This window comes from Callionymus lyra, chromosome 18 (assembly GCF_982586985.1).
Source record: "Callionymus lyra chromosome 18, fCalLyr1.hap1.1, whole genome shotgun sequence".
Classification (NCBI taxonomy): Eukaryota; Metazoa; Chordata; class Actinopteri; order Syngnathiformes; family Callionymidae; genus Callionymus; species Callionymus lyra.
In genome coordinates, this window is record NC_141835.1 from 19,237,295 (window position 1) to 19,257,727 (window position 20,433).

Here is a 20,433-nt window from a genome sequence, read left to right on the forward strand (position 1 = left end):
TTGCGCATGCGTGTAGTAGAACACCATCACAATTGTAATATAAGTAGATCAATTTTTTTTTACATTTTTTTAAAAATGTATTCTGCTCGAAGTACAAGATAGGATTGTGACAACAATCTCGCATTAATACGTAAGTAAAAGATAGATAGGAGATAACGCTCTTTTCGCAGTTTCGCCTTCCGTAGACACGTGACCTGTGACGACATCTTGTTCCGCCTCATCCTGTTCGTTGACTTGGAAACCAAAGCAGCGTCTTCAGTGTTCAACGCAGTCGAGGAATAACTGCCCAGGTATTCCAAACAAATGAATATTAATTTGTCGAAACATATATGTAAGCAGAGCTAAGGTTTGTTTCTTAGCTTGGTTGCTAACACTAAGCTAACTCTTTTGTTTTTCCTTCGGACGTTTCTGTGCAAAAGTTACATTCCAACGGTCGCATACTGCAAGTCAAATGTGAAGTTCTACTCTGTTGCACACTTCAAATACTGCTGATATATGTATATATTTAAAATATTTACCGTTTTACTATTTGGCAATATTACAACTAACAGTGCCTTCTACAATATTGTGAATTTCTTGTCTTAGAGAAAAGCTAACCAAGCGTAGCCAGGACGAACAGAAGTCCGTCAGGGAAGAGTTTCGGAAGGAGCTGACTAAACTAAGGCCATGGCAGCAGAGATGAGCGAGGTTCACCAGGTTGGAATAATTTTCATTTAAATGCTGTACTTCATCATTTTTTTGTCCTAAAATCTATTAAATTATTTATTAATCGTCTTTGCAGTAAAACGATTAAACTAATTGTTTACAACCTGTGGAATGTCAGCAGGGGTCCGTTTCCTTTGTTTTAACTGTCCTCACAACACAACTCGCTCCAGCCTCTGTGCAGCTGATTTAAAACATCTCCTTTCCTGTAGTTACACAACTTAACACATTCAGTTAGTAATAGCCATGAAATTGAATTTCTTCGTCTTGATGATTATTTATCTGTTGTTTTTAGCTTTTCTTTCTGCTATCATTAGTTTGATGAGGGCTGAGGATTCATATCAGGTAGGGGCAGGTGATGCCGGCCCCTTCTACTCGGCTTGCGGAACTGTTGTCCTGCATGACTTACTGAAAAATCTACATCCCCTTTTCATTTTAAGAGATTTGTAATATGCTGGGATCTGTGGGTAGAAAGGACATTCATTTCTCCAGTGACCTGGTTGTCCACATGAAAAGCAGCAGTCATTGCCTGGTGTGAAATACTGTTGGGCTGCAGCCATTTGCTGCCACTGTTCAGCGTCCCCATCTTTCTTGGGTGTGGAGGTCCGGGGGGGTTGTCCCCTCCGGAGAAAATTTTGCACGTCAGTTAGTTAAATGCATCAATCTGGTGCAGTAGAACAGTTAAAATTAAAATGTCAGTCCTCAAATGCCTGCTGATTGGATGCAGACCATTGGGTGTGGGTGAGTACATATACAGGGTACAGGCTGTGCCAACTATTCTCCCCTTATTGTGATAAACTGTGTTTAAATATATATATATATATATATATATATATATATATATATATATATATATATATATATATATATATATATATATATATATATTGGCAGCTTTATCGAACAGTTTGTCTTTAGTAAACATCCAAGAGAAAAAAGGTACATTGGAATAGAACATTAAATGCAGTCTACATATTTGTGTTATCTCGTATATGCCTATGAAAAACAATGATTCAATTAACTGATTGATTCTCAAAGTCCTGCCTGACACTCAACATCAGTAAAACAACATGCATGTACTTTTAAAATAGAACAAATGGAAATCAGCCTGATATCATTGTTAATGGAGAAAAGATCCAGACTGCTTCACATTTTAAATATTTAGGAATAACTGTGGACTCACAGCTCTCCTTCAAGAAACATGTGAAGCAGGTGTGTAATAGGGTCAAATTCAATTTAAGGAATTATAGGAACATTAGGAACCAGCTCCCTCTAGATGCAGCACAACTTTACATGCAATCAATCTTTTTATACATCTCATACTGCTGATCACAAACCGGAAAAACAACACTTGCTCCACTGTGAACACTTAACTAACAAACACTCATGGTACTGGACAAAAAGCCATTAAGATATCACTTGACCACTGTACAATAATTGTAAAGTAACAACCTCATGACCTTTGACAGTTTTGTGTTTCTTGCTGTTTTTGCAAATATGATACCTACTTGTTTGCTAAGGCTTTGGAAAAGCAACAGTGCAATATGTTCTATTTTCTCTGGTGAGGAAGCAGCAGGGTGTGGCGCCTTGATTTAAGTTTGGCGAATCGGTCGATCACTGTGTCATCATTGATGCCTCCCACCAACTCTCTCTCAATTGACATCACTGCCAGATCATTGAGTCTTTCCTGGCTTGGTTGTTTATCTATTCATTTATTACAATTTTGGCTTTGCTTAAAAATATAGTCTAATGCTTTTTACATTTACCCACACCAGTCAATTTCAATCTTATTTTATTTTAAAGTGAAAATTCCTAAATACTAGTAAATGATTTTGAACTACTGTTCTGCACCACAATTCGTTTTTGCTGTAACGCCTGGTGGTTAAAAACTGCATTGCATGTGTGATTTGTGTTTTTTGACCCTCCTGTGTGAAGCTCTGCAGGTCTGCTTTGAGACCACGGACTGGAGCATCTTCAGTGAGTCCCACAAGGAGGATATTGACGGACTAACTTCATGTGTCACGGACTACATAAACTTCTGTGTGGAGAGCATTGTACCAACCAGAACTGTACGATGCTTCTCCAACAACAAACCCTGGATCAATCCTGATATAAAGGCTCTCCTAAAGGAGAAGAAGAGAGTCTTTAGGTCAGGAAACAAAGAGGATCTGAAGGCAGTCCAGAAGGAGCTGAGAAGAAAGATCAGGGAGGGAAAGGGGAGGTACAGGAGGAGGATGGAAGAGAGTCTGGCCAACAACAACACCAGAGATGTCTGGAGAGGTTTGAAATCCATATCCGGACATCAGACCAGGCTCTCTGTAGCAGCGGGGGATAAAAATTGGGCCGACAACTTAAACAGTTATTTTTCAAGGTTTGAGGTGTCGGCCGAGCTTGTATTGTTTCAGCCCCCCCGCTGACTCCGCAGGGGACAATGCCCCCCCACCCCAGCCTGTCCCTCACACCTCTCCAGGTGAGAAATCAGCTTAGGAGAACCAAGACAACAAAGGCCCCTGGACCAGACGGCATCGGTGGCAAAGTACTCAGGACGTGCTCTGACCAGTTAAGTGAAATTGTTGGACTTCTGTTCAACATGAGCTTGACCCTGGGAAGAGTTCCACTACTGTGGAAGACGTCCTGTGTGGTACCGGTGCCGAAGACTCAGCACCCTAAGGATCCCAGCTGCTACAGACCTGTGGCCTTGACATCCCACCTTATGAAGGCTCTGGAGCGGCTGGTCCTTAGTTACCTGAGTCCTCTGGTGCGCTCCTCCATGGATCCGTTGCAGTTTGCCTACCAACCTGACATCGGCGTGGAGGACGCCATCATCTTCCTTCTCCACCGAGCACTTTCTCACCTGGAGTTGCCTGGAAGCACTGTGAGGATCCTTTTCCTGGATCTAAGCAGTGCTTTCAATACCATCAGGTCAAACATCCTGAGGGACAAGCTGGAGCTGTCTGGAGCGGACACTCACCTCACGGACTGGATTGTGGACTACCTCACCAACCGTCCACAGTTCGTGAGGACCCGGGATGGTGTTTCGAGGACTGTACTGTGCAGTGTAGGGGTCCCCCAGGGAACAGTGTTAGCACCGTTCCTCTTTTCACTGTACACTGCAGACTTCCAACACCTGTCTCCCACCAGTCACCTGCAGAAGTTCTCGGACGACTCCGCCATCGTCGGCCTCATTAGGGACGGGGATGACGGGCCGTACCGGGGACTTGTCCAGGACTTTGTTGACTGGTGCCTGGAAAACCACCTTCAGATCAACTCCAGCAAAACTAAGGAGTTGATCGTGGATTTCCGGCGGTGTCCCTCCATCTCCCCCTCACCACTGAACATCCAGGGACAGGACATTGAGATTGTCACGACTTACAAGTTCCTGGGTGTTCACCTCAACAACCGCTTGGACTGGGTGGATAACACTGCTGCTCTTTATAAAAAAGGGCGGAGTAGAATCTACCTGCTCCGGAGGTTGAGGTCGTTTGGTGTCCGGGGGCCACTCCTGAAGTCATTCTATGACTCAGTAGTGGCCTCTGCCATCTTCGACGGTGTGGTCTGCTGGGGGAGCAGCATGACAGCAAAGGATAGGGCTAAACTGGACAGCCTTATTAAGAAGGCCAGTTACGTCCTAGGGCGCCCCCTGGATCCTGTGGAGGAAGTGACTGGAGGGAGGATGCGGAGCAAGCTGGGCTCCATGAGGAGGAACTTGTCTCACCCTCTCCAGCACACACTGAGGGCATTGAGGAGCTCCATCAGTGATAGGATGCTCCATCCCCGGTGTGTGAGGGAGAGGTACCGCAGGTCTTTCCTCCCTGCTGCCATCAGACTCCACAACAAAAACACACCAAGATAACTATTTAACTGCACCTCTTGTTATTTATGTAAATATGATTGTGTAAATATTATATAGCGCAGATTTATCTTTTATTCCATTTAGATTTTATTTCTCGTTTTTATTTCTGGGTGTTTTTATTTCTCTTGCTGCTGTTAAACCGAATTTCCCCTCGCGGGACTAATAAAGGTTTTCTGATTCTGATTCTGATTACCTTAGTTTAGTTTGATGCAACCAGCAAGAGAGCACAGCATGTCAGTTAATTCTCATCTTTCTTGTCCTGAGAGAGTCTCAGTCCCCGAGTATTTATGTTTAAGGGATCTAAATTACTTTTGTGGCATAGCAAGTATGTTTGTTAATTTTCTTAATGTTTAATTGTAGCTTAAATTCGGCGATGCTAATCGCGGCAGCATTGTACATTGAGAATGCATTGTAAGTTAGCATTGAAGCTAGCGGGACCTACAAGCCCTGTTCACAAACACACACACACACAGCCTTTCATCACCCTCACACTCAATGAATTCCTGCTTGTCTTTGTTTTGTGTCTGTTTTCCTTTTTTTGTTGCATAAAATCTAGGCTAGCAGTAACATGTAATAGACTAGCTTTTCATGTAACTAAACCACACAACGGTGGTTGTCATGTCTCTCTGCTTTTTTGTCTTTTACTTAATCAGTTGCTAAAAAAGAGAGCATCAGTCCTAGCTTATCTTGCCTTACCTGGCTTGGTTTGTTATAGCATCAGATACAGTATGGTATTTCACCGAAAATTAGCATACAACTTTCACAGCTTTCCTCACTTAGAGATGGTTGCTATGCCAACGCAATGTGGATATGCAGCCCGTTCTATGGACAGGGGAGAAACTGGAGCAATTCATCTAAATTTTCTAAAACATACATGACTGCTTTGGAAAAACGTTTGCTTTATAATCAGCGAATGTTATCGCGGGGCTATAATTTTTTAACAAAAAAATAATAATAAAAAAAAAAAAAAATCCGAAATTGATCCGGGGCTATTCCTAAAACATCCGGGGCTAAAGCCCCGGACGCCCAGGGCTAACGACGCCACTGAACACCGCAATGCTCTTGATATCCTTAAGAAGCAGGTAATTATGACTTGATGTCTCAGAGAAGAGTCGATTTAACTGCACCTGCCACTGAAGGAGCTGGCCAGCTCCTTCAGTGGCAGGCTCAGGCACCCCCAGTGTAGGACGGAGCGTTATAGAAGGTCCTTCATCCCAACTGGTGTCAGGATATTTAACTCTCTACTTTAAATATCCTGATGCTAATCCGTAGTGTGTTTTTCTTCTCGTGTGTTTTTTATTATTATTTTTTTTTCCCGTTTTTATTTCTATTTTATTTTATTTTATTCTATTTTATTTTGTTAATAGTGTTAAATTTCTAATTTTTGTAAATAATTGTATATTCTTAAGATCGTTTTTATTTTATTTTCTATTATCTCTTTTATTATTTCTTTTCCCTTGCACTTTATTTTTTTTAAACTGCGCTGTTGTGAAAGTGTGTTTCCCCTCTGGGGATGAATAAAGCTTTTCTATTCTATTCTATTCTATTAAAATAGTAATCAAATAAGATGGCACCTAAAAAAGAAAAAGTTGTATACTTCAGCAATAAAATCATCCAGAATTTATGAATCATACAACCATGCTTTATTGTTTTCTAGTGTATATCTGTCTGTTTTAATAACATCCAAGGATTTGTAGACCACTAATCTATTTTTTCACTTCATATGTTTCCAAGCTTGAGCCACAACAAGACGAGCTGAGCAGAATACTCAATGCATACGAGCAGCAGATTCAGGTTGGTTCTACAGTTGTTTTTTTATATATATTTTTTCTCTACTTAGAATAGAATAGAAAATGTTTATTCATCCCCAGAGGGGAAACACACTTTTACAACAGCACAGTTGAAAAAAATAAAGTGCAAGGAGAAAAGAAATAATAAAAGAGATAATAAAAATAAAAAAATAGAACAGATTATACAGATTATTTACAATATTAGACATTTAACACTATTAACAAAATAAAATAGAATAAAATAAAAATAAAATAAAAACAAAAAATAAAATAAAAACAAAAAATAAAATAAAACACACAAGAAGAAAAACACACTACGGATTAGCATCAGGATATTTAAAGTAGAGAGTTAAATATCCTGACACCAGTTGGGATGAAGGACCTTCTATAACGCTCCGTCCTACACTGGGGGTGCCTGAGCCTGCCACTGAAGGAGCTGGCCAGCTCCTCCACGGTCAGGTGCAGTGGGTGGAGAGTGTTGTCCCTGATGGAGGATAGTCTGGAGAGTGTCCTCCTCTCTCCCACCTCCTCCACCGAGTCCAGCGAGCGGCCCAGGACAGAGCCGGCCCTCGTGACCAGCCTGTTCAGTCTCTTCCTGTCCCGGTCCGTGCCGCCTGCTCCCCAGCAGACCACAGCGTAGTGGATAGCAGAGGCTACCACGGAGTCATAGAAGGTCCTTAATAGTGGTCTGCACACTACGAAGGACATCAGTCTCCCCAGGAGGTGGAGGCGACTTCGGCCCTTCTTATACACGGCGTTGATGTGTGTGGACCAGTTCAGTTTATTGTTGAGGTGAACACCCAGGTATTTGAAGCTGTCCACCAGCTCAATGTCCGAGCCCTGGATGCTCACCGGTTGATGTGGTGGGGACTTTTTCCTGAAGTCAATCACCATCTCCCTTGTCTTACCGGTGTTTAAGCAAAGGTAGTTGCTCTCACACCAGTCAACAAAGTCCTTGATGACTGACCTGTACTCCAGCTCGCCCCCACCAGACACGCAGCCCACAATGGCTGAGTCAGAAAACTTCTGGAGGTGACAGCTGCTGGAGTCATAGGTAAAGTCCGCCTTGTAGAGGGAGAAAAGGAAAGGTGACAGCACTGTCCCTTGAGGCACCCTAGTGCTGCAGATGGTCACCTCAGACCTGCAGTCCTGCAGCCTCACATACTGCGGCCTGTTGGTGAGGTAGTCCATCGTCCATGCTGCCAGCTGTGTCCCAACTCCTGCGTCCTCCATCTTCTTCCTTAGCAGCGCCGGCTGGATGGTGTTGAAAGCACTTGAGAAGTCAAAAAACATGACTCTCACAGTGCTACCGGCGCCTTCCAGATGAGTCAGTGCCCGGTGCTGCAGGTAGATGACGGCGTCATCCACCCCCATCTTTGGCCTGTAGGCGAACTGCAGCGGATCCAACGCAGAGCTCACCGTCGTGCGTAGATGGCGGAGTACCAGCCTCTCCAAGGTCTTCATCAGGTGGGAGGTCAGGGCGACTGGTCTGAAGTGGCTTGGCTCCTTTGCGTGCACCGCCTTGGGAACCGGAACCACACAGGAGGTCTTCCACTGGACCGGGACCTTCTCCAGTTTGAGGCTCAAGTTAAAGATGTGTGTGACCAACTCACAAAGTTGATCAGCACAGTCCCTGAGCAGTCTGGGGCTGAGTCCATCTGGTCCAGCAGCTTTCCTGATCTTCAGTCGCCTTAATTCTCTCCTCACCTGTTCAGATGTAACGGAGAGAGGTGGGGGGTTGGGCAGCTGAGGCAGTAGGACATGTTGGGGGGGAGAGAGGTCGCTTGGAGGTGAGAACAGTTGGGGGGAGGGGGGCCCTGATAAAAGCGGTTGAAATACTGGTTAAGTTCAGTGGCCCATCTTTGGTCTCCCCCTGCTGTGGCTCTGGCTCCACTCTGGCCATGACCTGAGATGTTCTTCAGGCCTTTCCACACATCCCTCTTCTTCTTGTTCAGCAGAACTTGAAGTTGAGGGGTCACCCATGGCTTGGTGTTGGCAAAGCACCGCACCTTGCGTGTCGGCGTGACGTTGCCCTCACAGAACTTGATGTAATCTGTGGAATGGTCATTGCAAAAAACGGAGCATCAAAAGCTAACCGATCGAACCTGGACGAACAGAAGTCCGCCAGGGAAGAGTTGTGGAAGGAGCTGGCTCAGCTGCACATGGAGAAGTTTTAGGCCATGGCAGCAGAGTTGAGCCACGTTCACAGGGTTGGAATAATTTTCATTTAAATGCTGTACTTCATCATTTTTTTGTCCTAAAATCTATTAAATTATTTATTAAACATCTTTGCAGAGGGACCTATTGGCACAAAAGGAGTCATTGGAAATTGAACACTGCAAAGCTGTTGGTAATCAGGTAATTATGACTTGAAGTTTTATACTTACAATAAAATGATCCAGCATTTAGGAATCATACATCATTGTTAATGTATATTTGTCTGTATTAATTACGTCTAAGTATTTGAAGACAACTTATCTATATTTTTCACTTCATAGTTTTCCAAGCTTAATGAACAACAAGCCGAGTCTTTCAAAGAGCTGAAGAGTTTATTGCTGTTATGCCCTGCTGAGAAGCAGCGGTTAATTGAGGAGCATCAACTCCAGATTCAGGTTGGTTCTACAGTTGTTTTTTTTAATATATATTTTTTCTCTACTTCACATACAAGTATGTAGTGCACATATAACTATCATCGGTTCTCCTGTAAATGGGACCAACCGGGTTTAATACAAGCCTGTGTCTCCGGTCTGCAGGAGCTAAGGAGTGTCTCTGCCCGAGAATTGGAGGCATGTCGCAGGGAGCAAGAAGAGTCGTCAAGGCAACGGCAGCACATGCTCGAAGAGGTGGAGCTTCTTAAAGCCGAATTGCGTGACAGGATTAATCATTTGAAGGTAAATGTTTCATATTTTTTGTTTTTAATTTCCCTATAAACATTGAAGATTATTTCTTTACAGACTATATTATAAAATTGTGCAAAAATATACGATAGTAAAATCTCTACAAGTAGCGATAATGGTTCAATTTATACACACTTGTGAACCAAAATGTCTGCGCCCGATTTAATGGCCGTTGACCACAAACATTTAAGTCATGCCCCGGTGATTTTTCCTTTTTTGTAAAGACTACTTTTGAGGAGAATGTGGCGGAGCTTGAGGACCTGGGGCGGAGCTTCACGGCTGAGCAAGAGGAGAAGGAGCGCAACTACACAGGCAAAAGGAGCCAGCTCACTGCACAACTGCAACAGCTGGATGCTGTGGTCGCCCAGGTTTTAACGGCTCATAATCCTGTTTAAAGCTTTTCACATTGAAAATTCTTGGATTATATGTGTATGATTGTATGTAAGTAAGTAAGTAAGTAATATTTATTTATATAGCGCTTTTCTAGACCAAGGTCACAAAGTAAATGTAAATGTAAATCACTTATTCATGTTAACTGACGGGGATGAGATTTTAATATGCAAAAAAGCAGTGGCGGGCCGTGCATTTCACACCTAGGCCTTCACTGGTGTCCAACATGAACTAATCCACCTCTTAATGCCATCATTATGACTCCACAGCTATAGAAACCATCAATATTACACAGAAATGCAGTATAATAACAATATTGTCTATTTATATAGCGCCTTTCTAGACCAGGGTTATAAAGCGCTTTGACAGCACATACTGATGGGAGTAGGCTGCCACACAATGCGCCAGCACGGTCATCAGGGTAAAATGTCAGGGACACAACGACACAAGCCTGTCTGGAGCTGGAATTGAACCTGCAACCTTTTGGACCGCAGGCAACCACTCGACCATCTGAGCTATGATGCACAGGGTGTTGCATTACAGAAATTGAACAAGTCTCCCTTCACTGTAGCCACAGCTGCCATACATACATCATCTCCAGCAGAAACAACAATATTAACCTCATTAAAAGACAAAAATATTAAAACGTTTAAATAAAATGCATTACTCACCAAAACTTCTGATTATTTGTAAGCAAAGTCCATCCTTTCTTTCCTCGAGAAGAGTTCGATTACTCTGTTGTACAGTTTATCTGTTTCAGTTCCAACAATAACTTTCTATCGCTATGAAGTCTGCTGTTCTTCACAATGTCCCGTTTTTCTGGAAAAGTCCGTCTTGAAAATGGTTTTGTGAGCATAAGTGCGACCAAATCAATGTCTTCTCCTCCGTCAGACATTGTTAAAAAAGTTATGAAATCCACTCGCAACATATTTGAGTTCGCGCCGCTAACTGTAGATGCTGCTCTGACGAGTAGTTCTCTGAACATCCAATCAAAGGACGTTAAAATGCTGACGTCACAGGACGCCTGCTAGAAGGCCTAAGAGTTGCCAACTAGGACTCTGATTGGTTAAAGCAACAGCGTCATTGACACTTACTTTAAACTACTGACGATTCTGAAGGCGTCGAGGCAGATTTTTGACCCTGGCAACAAATGATGGCTAAAATATGATTGGATAAAAGCTCTAAAATAAACATACACTAGTGGAAGCAGCGCAACCAAGAGAAAAGCTATGAAATGAAGAGAAAGACTATTGGAAATAATTTAATACTAATAATATTATATAATTATATATTATTATTATATATAATAATATTCATGGAAAAAATATATTAAAACATAAGTCAGTGATTCTGTCTGATAGTGTTTAGGCCAGCAGAGAAGGCCTTGCTGGCCCTGACGGCCCACCACTGCAAAAAAGTAACATATCAATTTTAAAACCATGAATGAATGAATCACTTTGGACTTATCCTAGTGTTCTAAATAACAATCAGATTAAAAATAAAAAAAAATTCGCACATCCTTGATGCTAACATGGTCTCTTCACATTGTTTTGAACAACCTTGTAATGCTGGAAGCAAAAGTTATATTTCTGAGTGATCTGTTCTCTGGTGCACCTGTTCGTCATAGTGGACTCCTATTGAGCCACGCAAACACAATCTTGAGAGGCTGGGAGGGAATTGTTGTCAAGGAAACAGCTTTGTTTTGTTGAGGCAGGTGGCTGAATGAGACGTTTTGATAAAAATAAGCGGGCGATAGGGCGGGAAGGAATAGAATTTTAGGGAGGCTTTATGAGGTTGTTTTCAGTTTCTCAGCTCTGCTGTGGATGAAGGATTTTGGCTCACAGACATTTTTGAAGTGAGTTTTATTATCTGCAAAAAATGTTTTTGTTTGCAGTGTGAGGTTTTAAATAATTACATTCTTTATCAACATTTTACCAGAAGATCAATTAACTTAAGCTGTAACCATGCAATAGGTTTCCACAGATTTACACAACAAACCTCAATACCAGTTTAAATTTGATAACATTATTGGAGTATTAGTCTAGATAAGCTGTGAGCGGGTTAGGCTAAGATGATGTCTGCAGCGCGGAGGAAAATATGTTTTATCATATGTTGCGTAGACATGATGGTCCTGACAGTGAGATTTAATAACTAAAGACTGGTTTATCACATAATCATGTATGTCTGTTTGCATTAATGATTAACTGATGACTCTAAATGGAGACTAAAAAGGACTATATTCTAATGTCTTAATATAGGGAAGGTTGCCTAAACCAGAATATAATTACATTTTGTCATGATTTTTCCTAACCTACTTCTTTATCTAGCCTAACTGAATAGTTTTGGTTTCACTGAATGACACCGTCTTACCGATAGCATGTTGACAGCCACTCGTTTGTAGTTAAAAACATTTCAAATTAAATGTATTGGTAGATATTGACATGAAAAATGTTTTTGATTCCTTCGAATTCTAAGCCTGCAGAGCTCAAGTCTTGGATGAAAGAACTGACCTCTAAAGTCACAAAGTTGCAGTCAGACAGTCAGAAGGAAGAGCAGCGCGTCAATGGAGTCATCAGCATATTACAGGCCGAAAACAGAGAATTTAGGGAAACCCTCAAAGCTGAGAAAAGGAAAGTGGTCGACCTTAAAGAAGCCGAGCTGGGGAATGTTGCTAGTAAGTTAGAATCAGAGAAGCAGGCGTGGAGTGAGAGTATCTGGATGTTCTGTTCTATGTTAGTCTTTGTATCCTTTGTCTTTGTTGTTTTTCTTTGACCTATGTTCTTTGTCTTTGTCTTTATACTTAGATTGTGTCATCTTGTTTTTTCTCTTTATGTTCTTCTTCTTATTTTATTTTTTATTTATTATTTTTTATTGTTTATGGAAAAATTGCTGGCTATTAAAAAAAAACAATTTCCGTCGCCAGCATCTTCCCGCACCCTGATGAAGGAGAACTCTGAGCTGTTGGAGAACTTGAGATCCCTGAGTCAGAGGAAGTCTTACAAACGCAAACTCAGCTGCACCAAACCAAGCTCTACAAGGTCTCGATTGAAAAAGAAAAAATAGACGTGCAACGGCGTTTGTAGGATCCAGAGGAGGTGAGCACAGAGGGTGTGCATGTGCTTTAAAGCTGTCACAGTGTTAACTTATACTTGCCACGTGGATGACTTGTAAATCTGCACTGGTTTTAGAGGGTGCACTGGTTTCAAGGTCCTGCTCCGAGATCAGAAAACATAGTCTTTTGTCTTACAAATCAACTTAAAATTGGTTGATAATTACAAACCAAAAGGTTTTTATGATTTAAAAAGTTGAAATACTGTGTATCTGATGTCATCAGCTGTGTCAATAATACAGTTTTACCTCAATCAGCAATGCTTTGGTGCTTCTGACCAATTCTGCAGAAAGTTCTTTTCCATCGTCTGTAAAAGAGACACATTTAGTCCCGCCAGCAAAAGAGGACAGGAGGATACAGTCAGCTTGTTCCCCTGATATGATTGGTTATCGGCGCTGGTTGCAGGAGAATAGGACATGGCTGTACCTGAGCTGCTTGTCGCCCCTATACCTGGACGGTCCAGGTGAGTGTGAGTGTGCAGACTCACTCCAGCAAACACTCGAGTCATCGACAGAAATGAACAAGATCACTTCTGGGTTTATTGGCAGGTTTTATTTAGTGGACAGGATTTCCCCACATGTTTAGAGAAGAACTAATTGAGGTTGATGGGAAAAACCCAATAGTTCATTAGAATGGGAGTGTTTCCAGTCTGCTTGACAGGACTTAAAAACCATAAGCATCACTGTGTAGGTCAGACTGACAACTGTATTCCAACTTGGTTACAATGTTGCGTTTTGATTTTGATAGATTTGATATACTGTATGTATATTCTTATTTTACAAAAGATTGATTAATATTGTTGTTTTTTATTTTAGATCGCAAAGAAGGCAGACAACACAAGATGAACGTGATGAAATCACCCCACTGATCGAATGAAATTATTATTATTATTTGTATTTATTTTGATGATAATAAGAGCAACTGCTGTGTGACTTGATAAGTTAAATCTTGTTTATAAGTTTATTGTTGCCATTTTAACGTGTAATGTTGACTATTGTTATAAAGATATGAAAACATTTGTAAAAATGTTGACAGAGTTCAACAATCGGACAGAAAAAGATGGATTAAACAATATTTTGTCCGGTTGAGCTGCAGCTCTAAGGTTCTTAGTTCATTTTACGTCACAAGATTACAGAAATGCTGTAACATGCCAAAAATTGCTGATCAGATTAGTGGTGAAGTGCCTTTTTTTGGACTGCAACGCAAGTTTTATGAAGCTAAATAGAAATTAGTGTGTGAAGATTTTTAAACATAACCTGTGTGTAATAAAACCTTTTTTCTATTTCAATCAAATCATGTATTGCATTTTCTCAAAAGTTATATTTTGAACAACGTATCACTTTGTCAATAAGAAGAGAAAGAGAAGTCTCTTACCTGAGTTGATTTCGATGGCATTTAACCGAATCATTTGGGTTGATGCGATCAGAACCTTTCATTGGTTTACTAATCTTCTATAAAGCCATATCATTGGTTCATTATCTAACTAGTAGAAGGCTGGTCCAATCAGCTGGACCTTCAGAAACATCGTTCCATGTAGTGCCTTATTAGTGTCTTATATGAAATGTCTTTTATGAATATATACCAGCCTATATTAAGTTGTTGTTTGATCCTTTTAAAATAAACATTAATTGTAATAACTTCCTGAGATTGGGCAAAATTCGCAATGTAATTTCAAATATAGTTTACTCTATTAATGAAATGAATTGTTAATATAATAAAAAACATTTGAATAGTTTTTCTTAATTTCCAAATGCATTATGACTTTGCTGTTGATTTAGTTTTGCATATCCTAACCGTGTCGTATCAACAGGAACCAAAAAGTTCACTGTCTTTTATCAGGGATAATAATAACTTTGTAGGCAATATTATATTTGCAGAAGGTGGAAAGCAACCATTAAAGTCACGATAAAGGAGGAGCAGGAGGAGACCCTCAAGTTTGCCTTTGTCGATGGGTTTTCTTTATTAAATATATTCTGCATAGAAGAGAGACTTGAGCGTGATTGCAGAATGTGTTCTAATGATTGTGATGTCGTGCATGTTGTCTTTCTTTTTTATCTGTGGATTTGTTTGGTGCATTTGAAAATAAAACATGTTTTCTACATATTGTTGTAGAGATTAAGGTGATTTCCATTGAATACATCTTAACTCATGAGAGTTGTGGTACGAAGAATAATGTATCCATTATATTTATGTCTCTGTGTTTTATAAGTTATAATATACACATCCTGTGTTCACAATGACGTAAATAAATTAAGGTTTTGAACACATGAACCCAACCAAATAATACAAATAATTAGTCATACATTTAAACAACAAAAAAAGTCCTATGTTGTGTTTACAACACTGGCAATAAAAGTTTTGGATTCTGTAACGGGGTGTGTTTTCTTTATCTACATTGTGTTCTGTGCAGACTATGGGTATTCAGGACGCAGGTAGTCTTTCCAAATGCTTTTAATTTCTCTGTACAAAACAAGCATATGAATCAGCATGAGCTGCTGAGCTCCTCACACGTGGCTCACTCCTCCTTGCAGCTAATGCTTGCACGCACCCATACATTAACAATAGGAAAATAAACATAACACACATAAATCACAATAAACAATACAAAATAAATAAAGAAATAAACCGTACCTGTACAAAACAAGCATATGAATCAGCATGAGCTGCTGAGCTCCTGACACGTGGCTCACTGCATCACACACACATGCTATTTAAAAACTTGTTTGACAAACTGTCGCAAATTTTAGAACACAAATAAACAACATTTTTACATACACAAAAGCATAACAGAAAAATGGTAAAGTTTTGAAACAAATACAAGAACTTTCTCCGCAGAGCACTCTCAACATACCTCCTCCTTGCAGCTAATGCAAGCACTGAGGAGACACGCAGCTCGCGCATGTACAGGTTCAAACACTTAAAGTGACAGTACATATTTATGGACACAATCGAACTATTTAAAATTAACCGACATAAAATGAAAAATAAAAGATAACACAAATAAAATACGATGGATGTTGTGAAATTTCAATATGCAATTTATTACCTGGTTACATACACCCTTCCTGAAATTCACCAACATCCATACAGTACCAATCTCTTTTTACACAAAATCTATTCTGGACCTCCACAATTGTCAGCCAAAAGTAGACGTAGTCCACTTCATCAACTAAACGTTACCTCAATTTCAAGGTTCAGGGAATAACAAGGTTGATCAAGTCTCGTTTATCCCTTAGATTAATATAATGCCTTTTACATTATACCCATATGGCTCTGAATGAAATCGGTCCAATAAATAATGTGTAAAAAAAATAGAAAAATTAACCCAAGTGTATTACCCAACATATGAACTTACATGGCTTCTAACCAAACTGTGAACCTTCCAAGATCGGTTTCTGAATCATTGATTGGATTAATCTGTTCACGGATTTAACTAACCTTCCTGTCCGGGTTCTAACCTGGTCACGAAAATGAGAAGGTTGTTCAACGTCGACTTCAGATGGACTACCAACTAATGGAGCAACAATACTCTCTTCAGCGACAGACGGAACCTGAAACTCTTCAGTCGGAATTAACAACTCTGACTCAACGGAAACGTCAGGAAAGGGAACTGGAGTGACAACTTCATTTTGAACACCAGACACGTTCACTTCACCAGTAGTCTCTCCCTCCTCACCAAGGTCAACATCCTCTTCTTCCAACTCATCGTCATTTGCTAATGGAGAAACATCAATCGTCTCAACTTGTTCCACGTCCGAAATTGGCAAGAAATTGACTTCCAACAAAATATTTCTGTGCACCACTTTTGTTCGTCCCTTCATATTTTGAACCTTGTAAACATGAATACTTGGATTTACGCTCACACTGGTGTACACTCCATCTTCCCACTTATCTGCCAACTTTCTTTTGCCTCGTTCTCCTTTGTTTGCAACCAGAACACGATCCCCCACTTTCAACTCAGTACCTTTGGCACGTCTATTGTACTGGCTAGCTTGATGGTGTTGCTCAGTTGAGGAATGTTTCTGTGCAATTTCCATTGCATCTTTCAGACCGGACAGCAAAGACTTAGCGTATTTATCATCAATATATCATTATATATCATTGTCAACAACTGTCGGGTCCTTCAAGACCTGCCTAAACATGATGTCGACTGGCAACCTAGGTATGCGACCAAACATAAGATAAAATGGTGCATAACCCGTAGTCTCATGAATGGTTGCATTTTAGGCAAACGTGAGGGAGTGAATCTGCTCCGGCCAACGCTGTTTTTCCTTGAGAGGAAGCGCTCTGAGCATACTCCCCAAAGTACGATTGAACCGTTCAGTTCCACCATTGCCCATTGGATGGTACGGGGTCGTGTGAGATTTAGCCACACCTGCCAACCTGAGGAGTTCTGCAATTAGATTGCTCTCAAAGTTGGTGCCCTGATCGGAATGTATCCTCTGCGGAAATCCATAGACACAAAAGATGTTATCCCAAAGCTTCTTAGCAACTTGCTTTGCCGTCTGGTTGGCACAAGGAAATGCATGAGCAAGTTTCGTGAAGTGGTCTGTAACCACTAAAACATCTACAGACCGTTGATTACTGTCCTCTGCCGACCAGAAGTCCAAACACACCAATTCCATTGGAGCAAACGTTCTGACACTTTCAAGAGGAGCTCTTGCAGAAGGTTCAGGGGATTTCGCAAGGACACATCTCTGACAACATCGGACATATTCACGAATGTCACACTCCATATTTGGCCAGTAGAACCGTTGTCTCGCAAGCCAAATGGTACGATCCTGACCCTGGTGACCTACCAAATTATGAAGTCCTGACAAAGCTTTTTCCTTCAAAGTTTGAGGTAACACATACTGAAATCTCTTCAGCTTTAAAACAGGATCATAAGTGACTCTGTACAGAATGCCATCTCTGACAGTAAGCCTTTCCCACTGTTTGAGCAATTTCAGAACTTTAGAATCACAAAGGGATCTCTCTCTCCTATTTGGTCGTCTACCAGCAACCACAAAAGGCAATACTCTTGCAATGGAACAGTCCTCCTGCTGGCCTGACTGTAATTCCTGAACTGAGAGTGCTGGTAGTGTGCTTTGACCACTTGAAACTTGTTGAACTTGCTGAGCTAAAGACAGCGCTCTAGATTCAGCTGAGGCCTCCTAATCTGAACAAACCTGACAGATGGCACTGATCTCAGCAGCATGAAAAGATAGTCCATATTTCTGTCGGTTCTCCTTTTTATCAGTTTCATCTTGACAACTGACTCTGAACACATCTTGGACCGAATCCTCTCCGACTCCATTAGCCTCCTGTATCAGATCAGAATATGGTTCACTTAGAAGTCTCCTCCCAAAAGTTTTTGCAAACGGATCACAGCTCAATGCGTCTGCGACTACATTGACCTTGCCAGGCAAATGTTTCAAGTCAAAACTGTAATTAGCAAGTTTGGACACCCAGCGAACCTCGCATGCATCTAGTTTAGGTTTTGTGAGAAGAAATGTAAGTGGATTGTTGTCAGTCCACACTGTGAAGCTTCTGCCTTTCAACCAATGGCTGAACTTCTCACATATGCTCCACTTCAAAGCCATAAACTCCAACCTATGAGCTGGATACTTTCTTTGGGATGAGCTCAATGTTTTACTAGCAAACGCTACTGGTCTGGCTCAGGATTCCCCTTTTGGCACTTGAGATAGGACAGCACCTAAGCCATCCAGCGATGCATCGACGGACAGGATGAAAGGCTCCTCAAAATCTGGATGTGCAAGAACAACACACTCCAACAACATTGTTTTGAGCTTTTCAAATGCTTCATCACACTCAACAGACCAGTCTGTAGCAGTTAGTTTTCGAAAAGTACCTTGTAATTTCCGATTTTTAGCAAACTTTCCACGCCTCTTTGCCCAGCAGTCAGTCAAAGAGGTTTTGCAACAGAGGAACAATTGGGAATGAAATGTTGGTAATAGAAAACCATCCCCAAAAATGACTTGAGCCTTCGAACTGAAGGTGTACATTCGTCATCTTCCATCAAATCTCTCTCTTTCAAAGTTTGTGCGTTCAACCACCGATAATCAGTACAGATACGTAAACTGCCGTCTTTCTTCCAAACCACCACCAATGGTGAAGCGTACTCACTGGATGATTTCTTGATGATACCCTTCTCTTTCATATCTGTGAGTACCTGCCTCAACTTCTGATAATGGGCTGGAGGCACCCGTCTGTACGGAAGACGAAAAGGACGATCGTCCATGAGACGTATCCGATGTGTATAGTCCTTGACCTCCCCACAATCCAACGACCCTTTTCGAGAAAATATCCTGGTAGTCAGATAACAACTGTAGAAGTTGACATCTACCAGCGTCACTGATTGAACTCAAATCTACGTTTATGTCTCCAATTCCCAATTCAGACAACCTGTTAACAAACTCTGATTCAAAATCAGGACTTGTCAACAAAGCCCCTCCTTTGGACGATTGATCAAAAGAGGGTAACTGTTCACTCTTCTCTCGCCATCTGTCAGAATTATGTCCGTCCTGTACTACATGCAAGCCTTGAAAGATATTCAAATCCTCAATTGCTAAGCATGGAGACACATCTGCTAGTTTACTGTTTCGTTTCAACGTTACAGGTTTGTCAGACGGGTTCAGAATTGTCATAGGCACCCACCTGTCACCCCATAGTGGTGTGATTACTCGACCTACTAGTAGACCAGAAGGCATGGCCCTAGATGTAGTTGGCTCCACCAAAACCGTGCTACCAGGGGACATAGGTGAACTGGCTGGTAGCTTTCCCCACACCAAATGCTCATGTCTGGGCAGGAGTGTGACAGCTTGTGTCAGTTTAACGATGCCTATCTTTTCTGGCATGGTCCCTTCCTTCCAACTAACCACATTCGTGAACATAGCCAGAAATTGCTCAACACCAAGGTCAGATTGAACACCATTTCTAAATGCCATATCCCAGTACTCATCTTTGCCCTTCAATCTATGGATTAAATGTTTAATGACATTAGAACCCAATATGAACTCATCATGCTGACCTGGCACAACCAATGTTGGCACAACAACTTGAACGCCATAGATTGAAATTGTTGTGAATTTGGAAATCAGGCAGTCTGAGAATTTTAAAAGTTTAAAAACAAAATGCTTTATTTCAAGCGTAAGAGCAGATATATGCCGGCAGTCCAACGTGCACGGACCTAAGCTGAACAACCTCTCAGGTGAGCTGATGTTCCAAAAAGGATACCTAAGCAGAGTGCGCAGACTCGTTTTGTACGAGAATCTTGAGATTAACTTTGGTCAAAATCAAAGATGCAGGCGGGCGTTGTTTAGCGATACGCGGCCTGGTTGGAGCATTGGATCCTTCCTTCGCCGTTGCTCCCCCTTACGGGTGGGTCCATCGGTGTCTCTCGGTGTCAAGCCCCAAGTCTAATTGTTATGTTCCTGTTCTGACGGTTACCAGGGTACCGTTATCAACTGACATGCCGATGGTTATGAAACAGGGAGGTTCCTCTCGCTGACCTTGGATCCTTCGGTGCAGTGTCGGGGCTGAGTGGCAATGTTCGTGTGTTTGTTCACCTCAGTAGTTTTCCAGAAAACAGAATGTTGCATAGTATTGCAGTTATATAAGCATAGCACGTATAACACATTTGTATGAATAAATTAAAGAATATCCCCTTTAATGATTAAGACCCGCACATGT

At 41.3% G+C, this 20,433-nt stretch overlaps 1 protein-coding gene across 2 annotated transcripts; it reads left to right on the forward strand.

Moving 5' to 3' along the window:
* Positions 1-78: 78 nt before the first annotated feature.
* LOC148060856 (uncharacterized) lies at positions 79-14,034 on the forward strand. Of its 2 annotated transcripts, XM_087780510.1 has the most exons (10): positions 79-290; positions 586-696; positions 6,290-6,349; positions 8,641-8,703; positions 8,844-8,957; positions 9,099-9,236; positions 9,467-9,610; positions 12,108-12,306; positions 12,556-12,727; positions 13,557-14,034. In XM_087780510.1, exons 2-9 carry the CDS (start codon positions 667-669, stop codon positions 12,693-12,695), a joined length of 888 nt encoding a protein of 295 aa, XP_087636636.1. In that variant the 5' UTR covers positions 79-290; positions 586-666; the 3' UTR covers positions 12,696-12,727; positions 13,557-14,034. The 2 variants fall into 2 exon arrangements, with proteins under 2 accessions (XP_087636636.1, XP_087636637.1); XM_087780511.1 differs by lacking the exon at positions 6,290-6,349.
* The last annotated feature ends 6,399 nt before the right edge of the window (positions 14,035-20,433 follow it).